Source organism: Prionailurus bengalensis, chromosome C2 (assembly GCF_016509475.1).
Source record: "Prionailurus bengalensis isolate Pbe53 chromosome C2, Fcat_Pben_1.1_paternal_pri, whole genome shotgun sequence".
NCBI lineage: Eukaryota > Metazoa > Chordata > Mammalia > Carnivora > Felidae > Prionailurus > Prionailurus bengalensis.
Window position 1 is genome coordinate 101,081,729 of NC_057350.1, and position 18,056 is coordinate 101,099,784.

Here is an 18,056-nt window from a genome sequence, read left to right on the forward strand (position 1 = left end):
TTTGTTATAGGGATGACCTTTTTCACAACCTTTCCTGGATATATCTCGTTAAAACTCAATTTTACAGAACTAGTAAGTGAAAAACCCCAAACAAGTGTTCTTCTCTTATCCATGTCTCCACATATATAAAATCCACACAGACGCACTTACTATCCAAGAAAGTACTGAGGATGGATTCAACTCTGGGCCAGCAGATCTGAAAAACTATATTTAAAAGTATAGGTTTTGATATCATGTTGTTTTTGCCACTTTCTAGGTCCCTAGGAGATACCCTACTAATCTAAAAAGTCTTAACACTATTGTGGAGAACAAATTGAAACACTATGTTAAAAAGGACATCTAAATTCACTCTATGCACAACCAACAAACACAGTTGCCATACTGACTTTGGCTAATATATGTGTAAAATCCAAAGAAATTCCACAGGCCCCTGGTTTCCACTCTGACCAGTTCCATCATCTTCTCTCTTTTAATGGAGGCAATACAGACACTAGACTTGTGGTATAATACACATATAAGATACAGTAACAATGGCATAATATAGTGTATAGTGAATCCATTAAATCAAGGCTAAAATCATACCTCCAGGCCTGTTTCTCAAAGATTTCCACATATGAAAGAGAGTACTCTTTGCCCGGGTTGAGTTAGCTCCTTTGAGAGCTTTTAAAAACAGGGTCGAGGTAGTTTATGTCTACAATTATAAACTAGCTACACAACTTGGCTTGTCTTGGATAATTTTGTTCCATTCACTTCAGTTAGGGATGGCAAGAGATACGAAGATGATTCCTGGGACTACTTTCTATTCAGTTTGAAGTTAGTGGAAGATTGCCCTCTCTCCAACACAGTCGCTGATGAGAAGAATCTATTAAACAGATCTGCGTTGGTTTACACTGCAGACTGAATGGAGCATTAAATGACTGCATTAGTATGACTGCAGTGGGGGTAATGGTCGCCTCCAGTGGGTATATGATGTTGTAATAATACTCTCACATAGGTGCGATAATTGCTCAAGTGTCCTCATTAACTTGGTCACGAAATGGTACCCAGCATCTCCCCAGCAGATGCCCCCCACACCGCCCCTCACCCTAGTTTTATTTCCTCCCTCTTAGCAAGTGTAAACAGATGAGAAAAATATGTGTACTTCCAAAATGTCACCTATGTATCATGAAGCGGGGGGGGGCACCGCAAATCACTTGGAAACAGCTTCTACGAGGCGTTTAGCGATACCGCCCATCAACACAGCTCAGATGCTCTTAATTTGATGACCCCGCCCGAACCCCTTCGGGCCTGGGCTGTAATTTTCCAAACAGCCACCCCTCATTTGCAAATAAAAGTTAAAATCAATCCACAGACACAGAATGCTGACTTCCTGCCACTCAATTTTACAAGGTTTCTCTTTGTAGAGCTGCCAGATTGTGACCGATAAAGGGGGAGGGGGGGATGAGAGGAGAGAGAGAATGAGAGAGAGCATGAGACAGAGAGAGAGGAGAGAGAGAGAGAAGAGAGATCACTTGCTTCCTTGCTTCCTAAGCAGGGATTTGCCTGCGATGCGCGGCGAGAGGACTGCGGCGGCTGATTTACACAGTTGGCGCGGAGGAGGGGCCGGGGGTGCGGGGGGGGAGGGGGGACAAGCTGGCGGAGGCTCCCGCGATGGGCTGATCTGGGGGCTCCCGAGCGCCTCTCCCTCTGTGCGCGATTTGGGGGCAGCAGCTGATGGATTTGCATTCGGGTTCCAGCTTGGCGTTTCCTATATTGCCTCCTAAAACCCGACCTGGAGCTCCCAGTTTAGGTGCAGACGTTGGTGAGTAACGTGTGATCCGATTTTAGTTATTTCCTAAGCCATTAAAGTGGCACTTTTAAAGCAGGTCAGTCTTAAAAGATGCCGCTGCCGCGAGCGTCTCCTTGGCCTGAAACGTTCCGCGGTCCCCTTCCCCGCCTCCCACCCTCTCCCGCTCGAGATGTGAGGGTGCTTGAATGGTGAGCTGTCAGGGGGGCTCACTCTCTGCCCGCTGGATCGCTTCACCTTCGTGCTTTGCCGGAGATTTCCCCCCGCCCCAGTCGAAGTCGAATTTGGTGTGTACAGCCATACCGTTGTATTTGTATCCTCTTTTTCTCTCTACCCCCGCCCCCCCCCCTTCGCCGTCTGGCCAATGCTGGGATCTGGGATCTAGTCGCCCCCTTCCTGCCTCCTTCCCTCCCCTCCCCAACCCCTTCTCTCATCTACACACCACCCACCCCCACTCCCACCTACCCAAAGGGTCAAGAGCAAAGACACCGGGAGAAGGCAAGGGCTAGTCCCATCTCCCCAGATTCAAGGAGGCCTTGGGCAGGGATTGCACTGAGTGACAACCTTTCAGGAAGCCAGAAAGAGAAAGAAAGAAAAATAAATAAAACCCAGAGACCTAGCCAGGACTCTCGGGGACCACGAAGCTCGACGCTGAACCGAGAGTACCGAGATTTTAAGTGAGAGAACCCAGTCCTAGGACACTCGCGCTGCCTGCCTCCCATCGAGGGTACACAGAACTGTGATCGTGAGCTCCCTGTCACTGGTCTCGTCGCGCTAGGTGAGCGCCCGGCTCTCCCATTGGTATGCAGCGACCATTTCCCTTCGAGTCTCAAAGGTGGAAACATTTAAAAGGATTACAAGCGTGATTTGGTGGCCTTTCTGAAAGTTGGTGGACGGAGGGAGAGGAACTGCAAGCCTACGGCATAATGGATACAATTCAGCCGCCCAGAGAGTTTGCACCTCCCGCTGGGAAGCCCCTCGGAGCTCATTTCGGAGATCTAGAGCGCTCGGCGCGGATAGGTATTCGCCGCCATCCTTTCCTACTTTGCCTAATTGAGACCAGGATTTCTCGCTTGCAGGATGTGCATTGTAGAACAGAGTTTGGCCTCGGTGGCTGCTGTTCGTTCACAGGTGCTAGGGGTTTGTTGCATTTTTGAACTGGATCATTTAGTTGTAAGGACAAAGATAGAAGGGAAGGTGCTGGAGACTCACATACCCCCAGACCCTTTCCTGGGGGAGGAAATTGTAAGTAACTCCAACAAATAGGCCAAGTGGCGGAGCGAAGGGCCCCTCCCCCAGTGGGTCGCTCGCTCGTGCGGTAAAAGAAGGAAAACGGCTTGGGGTTTAATCATTTTCCATTTCTAAACATACCCATTGTGCGTTTTGCCTGGAGACAGCAGATTAGAAAAGGATCTATAGAAGGCTCAGACCTCTTCAGAAAATGAATGATGCAGCATTTTAATTATTGTTCTAGGAGAGATCGTTTTGCTTCCATATTGGAATATTTAATCTTAGATATGGAGAGATTAGTGGGCTCGGAGATCGGGCAAAGGGGAGGGGGAGAGAAGAAGGGGACACAGTGGGGAGAAAGGGCTTCTTGTCCTCCCCGTGGACAAATGATGCCCGGCGCTCCCAGCAGGAAACGGGCGACAACGGGCTTCAGGGCCCTTCATCCTCTAACTTTTGGGGCTCTTCCTATCACTCAGACACGCTATACGGAGATAAAGGAAAGGGAAGGGGTGAAATAGCCTTTAGGACATGGACCAGACCAAGAACTTGAGGGGATGTAGTTAAGGAGGGCACGGAGGACGATTGCAGAGATGGTCATTTACCATCATCGAGAGGCTCAGGGAAGCCTCCCTGTTGTTACCCATCGATTTCATCGCATCATGGGTTCCGATATGATCCGTGAAACAGTCACCGCCTCTGCACGTTGGGTACCAAAGGTGGTGTGTGAGGCGGAGGAGGGGGTAGGTTGGCAGCTGGTGAAGGAGATGGGATCGCTCTGGTTCTGAGCTCAGGCTGTCGGTGATGGTCTGTTCGGCGGGGACATGAGAAATAGGGTGGGTCTGGAATATTAAGCGTGTACATATAGTGTTAGAGAATCTTGCCTGCCTGCTTACTAAGTCTGTGATCGTGGTTTCCAATCTTAGCTACTCTGGAGCGGTGGACACTTGTGCGGTCATTTTAAATGCAAAATATCATGGGAATCTCCTAATGACTGACTCTTAAGGAATGTTTTCTTGCATTAAGTGACTGACATATATTTAAAATGGGGAGAACTGATACCATGAGTTGTGTGGTTTTTCCTTAAAGTTTGGTTTTGTAAAAAGCGCTTTAAGAGAAAGCCATCTCTACCCGCTAACTTTGAGTCCTTGGGCAGTTGAGGTTCAATCCAATTCTTTAGCGGCCAGAAAGTCCCTCCCTTCCCCAGGAGCTGGGGGGGGGGGAGGACACAGGGCAATCGATGCCATTACAGTTCCCGCTAACTAGACACGCTTGCTGCACACTTCCCTCTCTCCAGTTTCCCCACTAAGCTGAATTTCCTCCCAGCAGGTAGGACTGTAGAACCGTCAGTTGAGCCTTCTTAGAAGGTTCGTGTGATCTGGTGGCCCCTCTTCACTGCAAAGTCTTCGCTCAATCACCCCCACCCTCACGACTCCCTACCTTCCTCTTCCCCAAAATATCATGGAGAAACATTTGGACCAAAAACAGCATGTGGGGGGGGGAGGCAGGGAAGAGTGAGGAATGAGGAGGGCCGAGGGGGGGCAGAAATATATATATATATATATATATATATATATATATATATATATATCCTGAAATGCTGCCCCCTATCCCCGCGAGGTCTTTCCCAGTGGAAGAAAGTGAAATGTGCCATTGTTACCAAGTGGTCTGCGTTGGCTTGTCTCTGTTTTTAAAAAGGTGGAAGCAAACACATGGCTGTTGAATCCAGGGGAAATCGAAGGCTTTGAGCTGCAGCACAACAAAAGGATTCCTGGTGCAAAGAGATCGAAGCAAAATGCAGGAGACACTCAGTCCAAGTCCCTCAGGCTGCCTGAGCTCTTATTCGGGACACCTAAGCAGAATCAGCTAGATCCAGCTCTTCTCTGGGGACCTGAATTTCCCTTTATCCCCACCTTTGGAAGGGGAATGTCTGTGCTATGAAAAGGATAATTCCAAAGGATAATCTTACTTTTCAACCAGTCTACACCAGAGAGAGGAGCTTTGGAAACCAGAAGAGCAAACCAGTCAGATGATTTCCTTGAGAGTTAAAAACAGCATTTTTTTTTTTAAAGGGAAAAAATGCCCACACCCCTCCCCCTCCACCTTCCCCACCAAAGGAATGTTTCCTTTAGGTTGGCTTCTGCTTCCGTGTTTCTTATTTTGACAATTTGTTAAGTCGATCCCTTCACTTCTTTTCTTGCCCCTTAAACACACACACACACACACACACACTCTCTCTCTCTCTCTCTCTCTCTCTCTCTCTCTCTCTCTCTCTCTCGTCAGGGCTTCGTAGTGCTCGCTCCCGACCCAAGCTAAGCGCGTTCCCCTTCTTGGAGCTCATTTTCGTGACGTGGAAAGCCGGATCCAGGGTTACAGCACATATTTAAAAAAAAAAAAAAAGCCAGCACAAGAGAAGTCCGAGATTCTGCACTGAGATTGAGCCTGCCTTCCTGCCTGCCTCCCTCCCGCCCTTCCTCCCAGTGCCCAATGATGTGCTGCCGGTACCCAGCGAGAGCAGCCACGGCGGCAGCGGCGGCGGCGGCGGCGGCGGCGGCGGCAGCGAAGCTGGAAGCCTGCAGCAGCCCCTTCTCCTCCCTCCTCTATTGAGTGTGCCAAGCGGCAGTTCTGCATTCTAAAGAAGCCCATTGAAAGGCCCATTGCATTCCCAGCACGTCTCAAGCTTGCTGCTTGTATTTTTTCTCTTCGTCTCCCCCACCCACCCCCTCTATCCCCCTTTGCTTCAGCTTCAGCAAAAGGAAGGGAGGGAGAGAGAGAGAATCCTTAAACTCAAGCTTTTTTTTTTTCCTTCCAATGTTAAATACTTAAAAAAAAAAAAAAAACCTCCTGAAAAATAGGTAAGTCAAAGACATCTGGAGCCTTTCCTACCTAAATCTCAGGGACCTCAGACACAAGAAAAACATTTTAAATTGGTGAAGAAATAACTTAAGTAGATTTTAATATTTTATAAGGGAGACAGGGAAGACTAACTGATACTGCAATGTAGCCTCATCTGCTTTCTGTCTCTCTCTCTCTTTTTTTTCATTTAATTGTTTCTAAAAATTGAGTATTGCATGCCTGAGGCAGATTTCTCTTTGCTTTCTCATGGGTCTTCCTTTCCTTACAGCTGTGTACATTATATGCAAGTTGAATGTGAAGATTTATTCTTTTCACTCTCCCTGTAAATTATATCATTGTGTTTTCGAAGGGTTGGCAAAATATTTCCTTAATGTATGTATCTTATGTGTGGAGAGAAAATATATGCTAAAAATTCGGGTTTATTTTTGATTAAAAATAATTATTCCAATTTGATATTTCAGTGACTCAGAAAGGGCAATCTAATAAAACTGCATTAATATAATTTATTTAGGTACGCATTTCCATATATTGATGATATAAGGCAAGGAAAGAGAGCCATGGAGGAAGGCTCTGTATTATTAGAATAGTACACATTATTTGTTTCTTCTGATTGGAAAAGAATGATGTCTTTCTTTGAAATGTATTTCATGTGATAGATCAATTATCAGCAGGTAAGAATTGAGGTTTTCACCCTTTCTTGCCTTTAACTACCCAACTGTCTTCTAACCAGCCACCTGCCCGTCCAGCTTTTCACAGGACTCCTCAGCTGATATTGAAGGCACAGATACACATTCCAAACTAAGCTCTGCAAGTGTTTTAATACAGACACTCCCAGGCTCAGCATCCTTTAGCTGTCATTCTCTCTAACTCTGATGACTGCACGGGCCTTTCTTCAGAAAGGCTAATCACTCCTAAAGGGTTTAAATAGCCAAATGATACACTTGTGTAAAAATTATTTAATTAAAGGAGATGTTAAAAATCTGTGCTTGGGCAAAATAGGGTGGGGGGATAATGTGATACTGAGCATACACTATAATTAAGTACACTGTGATCATCTCTGAAGAGAAATCTTAAGTTTTCCAGAGATACCCAACATCGTATACATCTCAACATCTGATAGTGGGCAATGAGCTCATACTTCATCACACTCTAATCTAATAAATTTGTGGTATGCCATGGCTTTTTATGAGTAGAAGCCTATAGTTTAAAAAATATTTATTTCCTGTCAGAATCCCAATCAGTTCTATAATGGGCACCTCTGAAATCAAGGCGAATTTTAACAGGTAAACAGGTGTAATGGCCAAATTACTGCCATTATTACTGAATCTGCCTATATCTAAAAGACATCCCTGTATACCAGTCCCTTGATTGCTATAGGAGGCAATGAAGGCTGCTGTTGTTTGTATGATACGCTCTTTACCAAGTATGGCTTGGTTCAGGAAAAATGCATTGCATGGCACAATATTTCAGAGTCACCCAAGTTTAAATACAGGACATATTAAGCAGGTTGATAGATCATTTCGAGTGCCAGTTCGACAATTACTAAAGTTTTGTATTACTCTTAAAAAGCTCCAAATGTAGGAGTCAGTTAGAATAGTGCATACGAGTGAGTAAAGGCTAAAATCTGCATCTTTATTTCTGTTGCAGTTTTGTAATCAACTACGAACGATGAAATCTTCCATAGCTGAGATGCTTCACAGAGGGAGGATGTTGTGGATAATTCTTCTAAGCACAATTGCTCTAGGATGGACTACCCCGATTCCCCTGATAGAGGACTCAGAGGAAATAGATGAGCCCTGTTTTGATCCATGCTACTGTGAAGTTAAAGAAAGCCTCTTTCATATACATTGTGACAGTAAAGGATTTACAAATATTAGTCAGATTACTGAGTTCTGGTCAAGACCTTTTAAACTGTATCTGCAAAGGAATTCAATGAGGAAATTGTACACCAACAGTTTTCTTCATTTGAATAATGCTGTGTCCATTAACCTTGGGAACAATGCATTGCAGGACATTCAATCAGGAGCTTTCAATGGTCTTAAGATCTTAAAGAGGTTATATCTACATGAGAACAAACTAGACATCTTCAGAAATGACACCTTCCTTGGCTTGGAAAGTCTGGAATATCTGCAGGCAGATTACAATGTCATTAAACGTATTGAGAGTGGGGCATTTCGGAACCTAAGTAAATTGAGAGTTCTGATTTTAAATGACAATCTCATCCCCATGCTTCCGACCAATTTATTTAAGGCTGTATCCTTAACCCATCTGGACCTACGTGGAAATAGGTTAAAGGTTCTTTTTTACCGAGGAATGCTAGACCACATTGGCAGAAGCCTGATGGAGCTCCAGCTGGAAGAAAATCCCTGGAACTGTACATGTGAGATTGTGCAGCTAAAGAGTTGGCTGGAACGCATTCCTTACACCGCCCTGGTGGGAGACATCACCTGTGAGACCCCCTTCCATTTCCATGGAAAGGATCTCCGAGAAATCAGGAAGACAGAACTCTGCCCCTTGTTGTCTGACTCTGAGGTGGAGGCTAGTTTGGGGATTCCCCACTTGTCATCAAGCAAGGAGAATGCATGGCCGACTAAGCCTTCCTCAATGTTGTCCTCTGTCCATTTCACTGCTTCTTCTGTTGAATACAAGTCCTCAAATAAACAGCCCAAGCCCACCAAACAGCCCCGAACACCAAGGCCACCCTCTACATCCCAAGCTTTATACCCTGGCCCAAACCAACCTCCCATTGCTCCTTACCAGACCAGACCACCCATTCCCATTATATGTCCTACTGGGTGTACCTGTAATTTGCACATCAACGACCTTGGCTTGACTGTCAACTGCAAAGAGCGAGGATTTAATAACATTTCTGAACTTCTTCCAAGGCCATTGAATGCCAAGAAACTTTACCTGAGTAGCAATCTGATTCAGAAAATATACCGTTCTGATTTTTGGAATTTCTCCTCCTTGGATCTCTTGCATCTGGGGAACAATCGTATTTCTTATGTCCAGGATGGGGCCTTCATCAACCTGCCCAACCTAAAGAGCCTCTTTCTCAATGGCAACGATATTGAGAAGCTGACACCAGGCATGTTCCGAGGACTACAGAGTTTGCACTACTTGTACTTTGAGTTCAATGTCATCCGAGAAATCCAGCCTGCAGCCTTCAGCCTCATGCCCAACTTGAAGCTGCTATTCCTCAACAATAACTTGCTGAGGACCCTCCCGACAGATGCCTTTGCAGGCACATCCCTGGCCCGGCTCAACCTGAGAAAGAACTACTTCCTCTACCTTCCTGTGGCTGGCGTCCTAGAACACTTGAATGCCATTGTCCAGATAGACCTCAATGAGAATCCTTGGGACTGTACCTGTGACCTGGTCCCCTTCAAACAGTGGATTGAAACCATCAGCTCAGTCAGCGTGGTGGGTGATGTGCTTTGCAGGAGCCCTGAGAACCTCACCCACCGCGATGTGCGCACCATTGAGCTGGAAGTTCTCTGCCCAGAGATGCTGCACGTCCCACCAGCTGGAGCATCCCCAGCCCAGCCTGGAGAGTCTCACTTTGCTGGGGGGCCAACGAGTGCATCACCTTATGAGTTCTCTCCCCCCGGGGGCCCTGTGCCACTTTCTGTGTTGATTCTCAGCCTGCTGGTTCTTTTCTTTTCAGCAGTCTTTGTTGCTGCAGGCCTCTTTGCCTACGTGCTCCGACGGCGCCGGAAGAAGCTGCCCTTTAGGAGCAAGCGACAAGAAGGGGTGGACCTTACCGGCATCCAGATGCAATGCCACCGGCTGTTTGAGGATGGTGGGGGTGGTGGAGGTGGAAGTGGAGGTGGGGGCCGAGCGACTATTTCGTCCCCAGAGAAGGCCCCTCCTGTGGGCCACGTATATGAGTACATCCCCCACCCAGTGACCCAAATGTGCAACAACCCCATCTATAAGCCTCGTGAGGAGGAGGAGGTGGCTGTTTCATCAGTCCAGGAGTCAGGGAGTGCAGAACGAGGGGGTCCTGGGACACAGCCACCAGGAGTAGGTGAGGTTCTCCTAGGAAGTGAGCAGTTTGCGGAGACACCCAAGGAGAACCACAGCAACTACCGGACCTTGCTGGAAAAAGAAAAGGAGTGGGCCCTGGCAGTGTCCAGCTCCCAGCTCAACACCATAGTGACGGTGAATCATCATCACCCTCACCCTCACCACCCAGCAGTTGGTGGGGTTTCTGGGGTAGTTGCGGGAACTGGGGGAGACTTGGCTGGGTTCCGCCACCATGAGAAGAATGGTGGGGTGGTGCTGTTTCCTCCTGGGGGAGGCTGTGGCGGTGGAAGTATGCTCCTAGACCGAGAGAGGCCACAGCCAGCCCCCTGCACAGTGGGATTCGTGGATTGTCTCTATGGCACAGTGCCCAAATTAAAGGAACTGCACGTCCACCCTCCTGGCATGCAATATCCAGACTTACAGCAGGACGCCAGGCTCAAAGAAACCCTTCTCTTCTCGGCTGGAAAGGGCTTCACAGACCACCAAACCCAAAAAAGTGATTACCTCGAGTTAAGGGCCAAACTTCAAACCAAGCCGGATTACCTCGAAGTCCTGGAGAAGACAACATACAGGTTCTAACGAAAAAAGAAAAATAAATTAGTGCTTTTTTTTTTCAAAAGAAAAGGAAAATAAAAGAAATACCCCTTGCTCCCTTTACACTTGTCCCAATAACTCCATTCTCACAAACTTCCCTGCCCTGAACAGGACTGAAACCGCATGATAACTAGAAAATACAGATGTATGCTCTCCCCTCTCAGATGTGATTTGGAGGAAGGGCCATACTCAGATCATTAATCAATGAAGTGCCTTCGCAGACTTTTGCCAGCAAATGTTATCATTATTTTTTTATACTGAAACTTGAGACTTTGACTGTGCCATGTATAAGGTATATTGGGGATCGTTGTATTGATCCTAATTAAGTAAAATTCAACGTGTCTTTTTATTTTCAGTAATTTTTTTTAGTTGTAGTTTCGTTTGACAGGGAGGGGGGAAAACAAATTGACATTTGTGGCTTTCTTTCCTCTTCCCATCATGGCACAGATTCTGTACATGTATTAACAATGCAGTTTGCTGCATGCCTGGAAACTGCAAGACGGGGAGGGAGGGGGCGGGTCTTGCTTGAATGTTCTCACCCACTCTTTTTTCTGTCACACACATACCCACATGCAAATCACCAATCGCTGCACACCATTAGGTCCCTAAACCTGCAGCCTCTTCCTTCTGGTACAGGTACACACACATGCAGACGTATAAACCTGCACATGCATACACACGTGCACACACACACACACACACACACACAAAACACACACAAACATACACACCCCATTCCCTTTTAACACTATCTAATTATTTCGGGTTTGATCCATTCCTCTCCTCTTCATAGCTTCCCCTTCCCTTCACCCCTAGTGTACAGCTCTCGCCTACCACCCTGGGAAAGGTCATATTCTAGGTTGGATCCTAATGAAGTGGAGGCCTGGTTTAACAGCCAGAGGCACATACCTAGGGATGAGCACCCTCTTTGTGACACTTCATCCTGATGCCAAGAGTTTTTGGAGACCATCTGCACTTTCTTATATATATATAAATATATATATAATATTAAAAAAATAAAAAAGCAACTGGGTATATATCACTAACAGCTTTGTAGGAAGCACTTTTAATGTTTTCTCTCACACACAAAGATTCAAAAGAAATGTGCATATATTTATTCTGTAATTTCAGTGATTATAAATTGTAAAGGTAATGTTTAATCATTGTATAGTGATTATGCGTCTGGTATAGCTTTCCTAATAAAGAGTTTTTGAAAAATATAATACATTATATATAGAGGACACCAAGCTTGGACCTGAAACCACAGCTATGCCGTGCCTTTTGTGCTCCCAATTTTTTGAACCTTTCTTTTACTTGTTATACAGAAAGCTGGTTTATTAATAAGTTTGATGCACTGTGATGTTGATAAATCTTATAACCCACCACCCCCATCACATGCCAGGATACAGTCGGGACTTAAAAAAATCTGATTTATATAGTTCACTTTTATTTTTGTCTTGAATTATGAATCTCAAACTCACTACCCCAGTGACGCACCGGTTTTCCTAGGCAGGCTGTGACTGGGGGAAAATAGAGTAACTAGATTGCTAAGAAGTATAGGATTATATAGAGGAGGCAATCAAGGATCCATGCACCTTAAAATAGTAAATGACAGAAAGAAAAAGGAAAGTGAAATTGCTATTTTTAAAAACATGAACCAGAATATCACACACACACACACACACACACACACACACAAACACACACACACACCACACACACGCACACACAATCAAAATCTAAGGCCTTGTAGCCAATTTGACTGTCAGAATGCTGTTATCTGTACAAGTGGTCACTGCTATATTTAGTTACTTGGTTTTTTCAGCCACTACTGCAACTGGCCCCAGTCTTGCTTGAACTAAGACAGAGATGCTGAATGAGGTTTTCTTTCTGTATGATATTAAACTGTATGATGTTTAAAATTAATCTCACAATAACCCAAGTTATTATCCATTTGCATGTGAGCGAAACCAAAGAAAATTGGATTTTTAAGGTGCCAGTGTCTTGTTTGTGGAGGAAACTAAACTGATAAAAAGCAACCTGAGCTTTGAGGCAGGCACTTATCTCATTATGCCAGTAGAGGGCAGCAGAGCTTCAGAGATTCACAGACCCTGTTGCTGCAGAATTACGCAGAGGGGCCAGTATTCTGTTAGTTTTCTCAAGCTGCTCTTAGTAGAAATTATCATTATGTGTTGAATGTAATTCACCACAAGTCACTAATGCCTTACATCACTTTGTTTTTTTCCATTAAAAAGACCAGCAGCTTCTAAAGCTGTGTGACTGATATAAAAACTAAGGCATTGCACTTAAAAAAGCCCCATGAATGTCTAGAAAAACATGTTTATAAGTATCTATCTCTTGATTAGTTATGTATGGGTATCAACACAGGTATACCTAAAAATAAAATTAAAAAAAAAAACCACATATATCAATACAAAAATGCAACTTTTCAGGGCTGCCTTGCATTTGGCACATTGTACCTAAAACTTTTGTCTTCCATTATTTGAGGTACGGTGGAATTACTGCACATGAAGGAAAACATGATTCACCATTTCTCTACATACAATATTGAAATGTAGCTTTCCTTATGCAAGAGGATCAAATCCACAATTAATTAGGTGTCATTCTCCCGTTTTGGTTTATGTTCCGTGTCTTTTTACTTTCCCCTAAGTTAGCTTTTTCATAGTTATCTCACTTTCCTTATTCTTTCTAATCATCTTTCCCTCCTTTGAAGCCTTTTTTTAAGCACAGAAAGTCAGTGTTTTAAACGCCTTTAAGTGTTTTAAAAGCTTATCTATGGAGTCCCTCTAAATTAGTGATTTATCATGTTTCCATTCCTCCTAATAAAATACTTTGGTGAATAGTAGAAAGCATGTGCATAATAAACATTCAAAATGCAAAGCTAGATATTTCCGACAGTAACCATCATTTCCTTAATAACCATGCACACATTCATAACATGGCATATTATACAAATCAGGTTAAAGTACAATCCCTAATGATCCTGGTGCTTTTGACATTTGAAAAATGTGTGTCCATAAACCGTATCAAATTACAATATAACTTGATAATTATGTTTATATTTTATTTATTAAATACAGAAAGAATGTCTTACCTTAAATATAGATAGTAATTTTACTCTTGAATGAGGAATAAATTTTATTTAGTGAAAACAAATTTATATGAGAATGGAATTTTGTATTCAAGGGAGATAAATTTTTGCTTCCATGGAGTTTTCTACCCCCTTCACTAGGCTACTTACTTTAGCTGTCTTATTAGAATTATTAAAGTTAGATTTAATTTATAATACCAGGTATGTTTTCATAAAGTACCATGGGTATTAATATAGGTACTATGATTAGGATTTGTTCCATATTTTTGCTGTAGTAAAACATTATTTTTGAGAAAATGATTGCTAGTTTACCTCATAGTGGTGGTCAATTAGACTGAAGCAGACCCAGATCAGGCAGATATCTGCTATTTATTCATTGCTACTTTATTACAAATTATAGTAATAATATTTGAAATTAATAAAATGTATTGTAATGTTCTTTTACTGTAAGATGGCTAGTGGAAAATAGTTGAAAGTGAAATATTAGTATGACTCAGTAATAATTTTAACATTATCATATACCAGCATTACCTACATGGATGCTTTTGTTTTTATCTTAAAAGCTACATTATTTCCTCCAATTGAAAAATACTAAAAACTATACATACATATACATATATATGTATATATATACATGGATGATAAACACCATATTTTAAATAAAAATTTATAGAGAGAGAGATCACAAGGAAAGTTTAATGACTAAGCCTTTGATAATTTGTCCCCTCCCCCCCTTAACTAGGAATGTTAGTTTTAAACCCTTGATATCTGAGAAGAATATTTGGGTTTAGCACTATAAAAATTGATAATGCAATTGCATAACATAAGGAATTTTCTTTAACTATTGTGACATATTATTTTGATTCACTTAGTGTAAATCCATTGTTCACAGAATCCTATCCGTTTGGAATTATGTTGTCTGAGCCAATAAATGTAAAATAGCTATAACAAAGGAAACATTAATGTAATGCTTTACAAAATGTGAGACATATGACTATAACAAGATGAGAGGAAATGCTAATAAAAAAAACACTCCATCTTAAATTTAGTTTAATTTGAACTTAGACATTTATAACTTATACTTAGCTCAAAAATCCTCAACTGAAAATTCAGGTTAACAGATTATAAATAATATCACTAATTTCACCATATAAGTATTCAGTTTAATAATATACTATAGGCCTTTTAAAATAGGAGCAATAACACATGTGTAATTGGGCAATCATGTATATATGTGTGTGTATAACTATTATATATGTATATACACTGTATATACATGTATATAGTTTATATATGCTGAATTATATTTACATGTAAATTATGCACTTTTTCTCACATGTATAACAATTTCAGTTTTATGCATTTCTTTTCTTTGCTTCTGTCTAGCTAATGTCCAAGTGAAGATGGATGAAATTATGAGTCTTCACTTTGGAAATGTTCACATGTAAAAAGTAACACTGTAATTAATATTTCTGAATTTAAAAGTTCTTTTATCTTTCAATTTGTCTCCTTTTGTTGTTTAGGTCATAGGGGACAAATCTCAGTCAAACTGTGATTTATTTTAAGTCCTCAACCGTAAAAAATCCTAATATCTTATAAATATGCAACACAAGTCAAATGAAAAACAAGTGCTCCTTTTCACTTTTCTATTTCTAGAATAAATTTAACAGGTGAAAATAATTTCAGAGCATTATTAGTTTGACAAGACCTTTTGTCTTGAAAAAGTGAAATCTTAAAAGCAAAAGCAAGAGAAGAAAAGTTCCTGTTTAAGACATTCATTTTCCTATTTACTTCTTTTAAATATTATCCTTTATTTAAAATGTATAATAGTAGCAATAATAATAAATAGAGATAACCATTTCTAGTATGCTTTTATGAAATCTAAAATGAAGGAGATGATTTCTCTTATCAGGAAAGGTGTATACCAGGGGTTACTGGTTGTGAAGAGGGAATAATTTGGGTAGACTTTTTAATTCTGATAATATTTACTCCTGAATATAATATACATATTTTTGAAAATATGTATCATTTCTTCTCCTTGCACTGATGTAGATGATTTTTTCACATAACTTTAAAATTCTAATAGAAAATAATACTTGTGGTAAACATTAAAGACATATAGCCAAGGTGGCATTATAATAAATTTGAGGTTGACACAACCCCTACATCTTTAACATTAAAACACAGATGAAAAAAGAATGCTTTCCTCATTACCACCCAGTGACAAAAAGGCCCAGCATACCAAGTTAACTGTTCCTTTAGTATATTCAGTCTATCCACTTGTTTATTAGTGTAGGGAACTGATAGTTTGCAGTGTATTAAGTTGTATCAAAATCAAACAATTTTCATCAAAAAATATAACCGCAAGTAAAAAAAACCTGAATAATTTTTTTAAGTTTATTTATTTATTTTGAAACAGAGAGAGAGAGAGAGCACGTGAGTGGGTGAGAGGCAGAGAGGGAGGGAGAGAGAGAGCCCCAAGCAGGCTCTGTGCAGTCAGCGAGGAGTCCAATGCAGGGCTCGAACTCTTGAACTGTGGGATCACGGCCTGAATGGGAACAGTCAGAGGCTTAACTAACTGAGACACCCAGGCGCCCCTGAATAATTTATTTCAATTAGCAGGTTGTTCCCTTGATGATGACAAGTACCACATTACCAATACTGTATTATATGTCAATACAGGGCTTTTATGCTATTACATAGTTTACTACTTTTAGGCTTGTAGTTTATTCGGACGATGGAACACGATATAATGACTTATGTAGTATTTTAAACAAGAGCGTAACTTCCCTACCTTGGGCGTGGTCAAGTTAGCTCTTTTGAAAAACGATGCCGAAACAAAGATGTCATCTGAGTATGTGCAGGGACAAAAGGCAGTTCTCTTCTCCCTGGCCCTTTTCCTTTCACTACTCCTGACAGCTCTGCTTCTACGTCTGTTTCTGACTCAGCACCAAAATATTCTTGTGACTGAGGGCACATTCGCTGAGCTCAAATTAGGCACCAAGGCAAGACCAGGGATGGATGAGAGTCCTTGCACCTAATGACAGAATGTCCAATTCACTTCTCTTTGTACCTAGGCTGAGAAAGTAATTCAACATATCTCTCTTCATTGTGAGATCATTTGTAAGTCTGGTGAAAAAAGTCAAAACCTGTAACAGTAAAACTAGAACTACTACTGGAAATCAAGAATGCATCAGCGAATGCTTTAAAAATATGGAACCTATGTTTAAAATCTCAAAACCTTGATCTTCCTCCTTCGAAATGCCCTCTGTCTTTGCCATTGCATCCAAAATATTAGTTCAATAATTAAAATTAAGATACAAATGTAAAATATTTGTATTAAGACCACCTGTTTCTGGAACCCACATATTTTCAGTAGTTTTTCCTTATTTATAGTATAAACTTTCTGACCACTCACCTACCTGTTGCTTGGAATTCTAAGGCTGTTCCCCCTCCCCCCCCCCCCCGCCCTGAATTCTGGTAAAAAGTTTATCTTAAAATGTCTTTTTATATTTTTTATTTATTTTGTTTTTGTTCTGTGGTAACTAACTTTTAATAAAAACAAGTCTGTCAATATGTAAACTATTAACCATATACTGTAATTGGAAAAAAAAAGAAACCCTCAAAGTCTATCTAAATTGGACATTTTATATGTATTAAATTGAATTGGGATTTTTTCCCTACTTGTGCTCTTCTTCACCTGATTTGGATTCAAAAGTGAAATCTGTTCCTCTTTGTAATGAACACTTAACTAGATGCTTTACTTTTCTAGCGGGCAATTGAAGGGAGGTAGGGGTTGGCGGGGGGGAACAGAAAATGTTAACAGGTGTAAGTAATCTGTGTAATAACTGGATCCATGAATCACTCACTTTGCTTTCAGAAAACCTTCCTCAACAAGAAAAACAATGAAAGAGAAGGGGAAAAAAATGAAAATGCTCTCCCTTTCTGAAGACCATCTGATAAAGGGTTAATGGAGGAAGTTTAAATCAGACATTCACATTAACTTTTGGTGTACTACATTTGGAAGGGTTTATATTCCAAATAGATTCACTATGTCTTTCAACATGATTCTACGCCACTTCAACTGTCATCTTTAACATAACCATTGAACATGATATCAAACCTTAACATTAAAGTAACTCAATCAGATATAATTAACTGTAATTCTAATGCAAAAGAAATCACAAGGATAAACTGAAATGACAACGTATATTAAAACATTTAGCTTAATTCATGGTATGGCTGTGTAAAGTGAATTATGAAGTCGTTTTTTTTTTTTAAATTAGTAGTTTTTCCTAAACAAATAAGAGGTCTTTGCTAGCCCTTAGTTATTTTGGGGGCCACAGTAGCATAACTTTCTCCTGAGCCCCATACCAGAATTCATTTAAGGAACACAGCCCAATTATTAATATTTAAGAAAACTTAATTATTTATTAGAAATTCAATGTAATT

The 18,056-nt window shown here is 41.5% G+C and overlaps 1 protein-coding gene across 2 annotated transcripts; it reads left to right on the forward strand.

Annotated features, from left to right (window-relative positions):
* The first annotated feature begins 1,649 nt into the window (after positions 1-1,649).
* Positions 1,650-17,834, forward strand: SLITRK3 (SLIT and NTRK like family member 3). 2 transcript variants are annotated; one of them, XM_043594976.1, is made up of 2 exons: positions 1,650-1,801; positions 7,517-17,834. In XM_043594976.1, exon 2 carries the CDS (start codon positions 7,538-7,540, stop codon positions 10,475-10,477), a length of 2,940 nt encoding a protein of 979 aa, XP_043450911.1. In that variant the 5' UTR covers positions 1,650-1,801; positions 7,517-7,537; the 3' UTR covers positions 10,478-17,834. The 2 variants fall into 2 exon arrangements, with proteins under 2 accessions (XP_043450911.1, XP_043450912.1); XM_043594977.1 differs by lacking the exon at positions 1,650-1,801 and adding an exon at positions 2,155-2,806.
* The last annotated feature ends 222 nt before the right edge of the window (positions 17,835-18,056 follow it).

What these genes read in the sequence shown, in the direction of transcription:
- SLITRK3 (XM_043594976.1), top strand. Translation starts at nt 7,538, where the DNA reads ATGAAATCTTCCATAGCTGAGATGCTTCACAGAGGGAGGATGTTGTGG.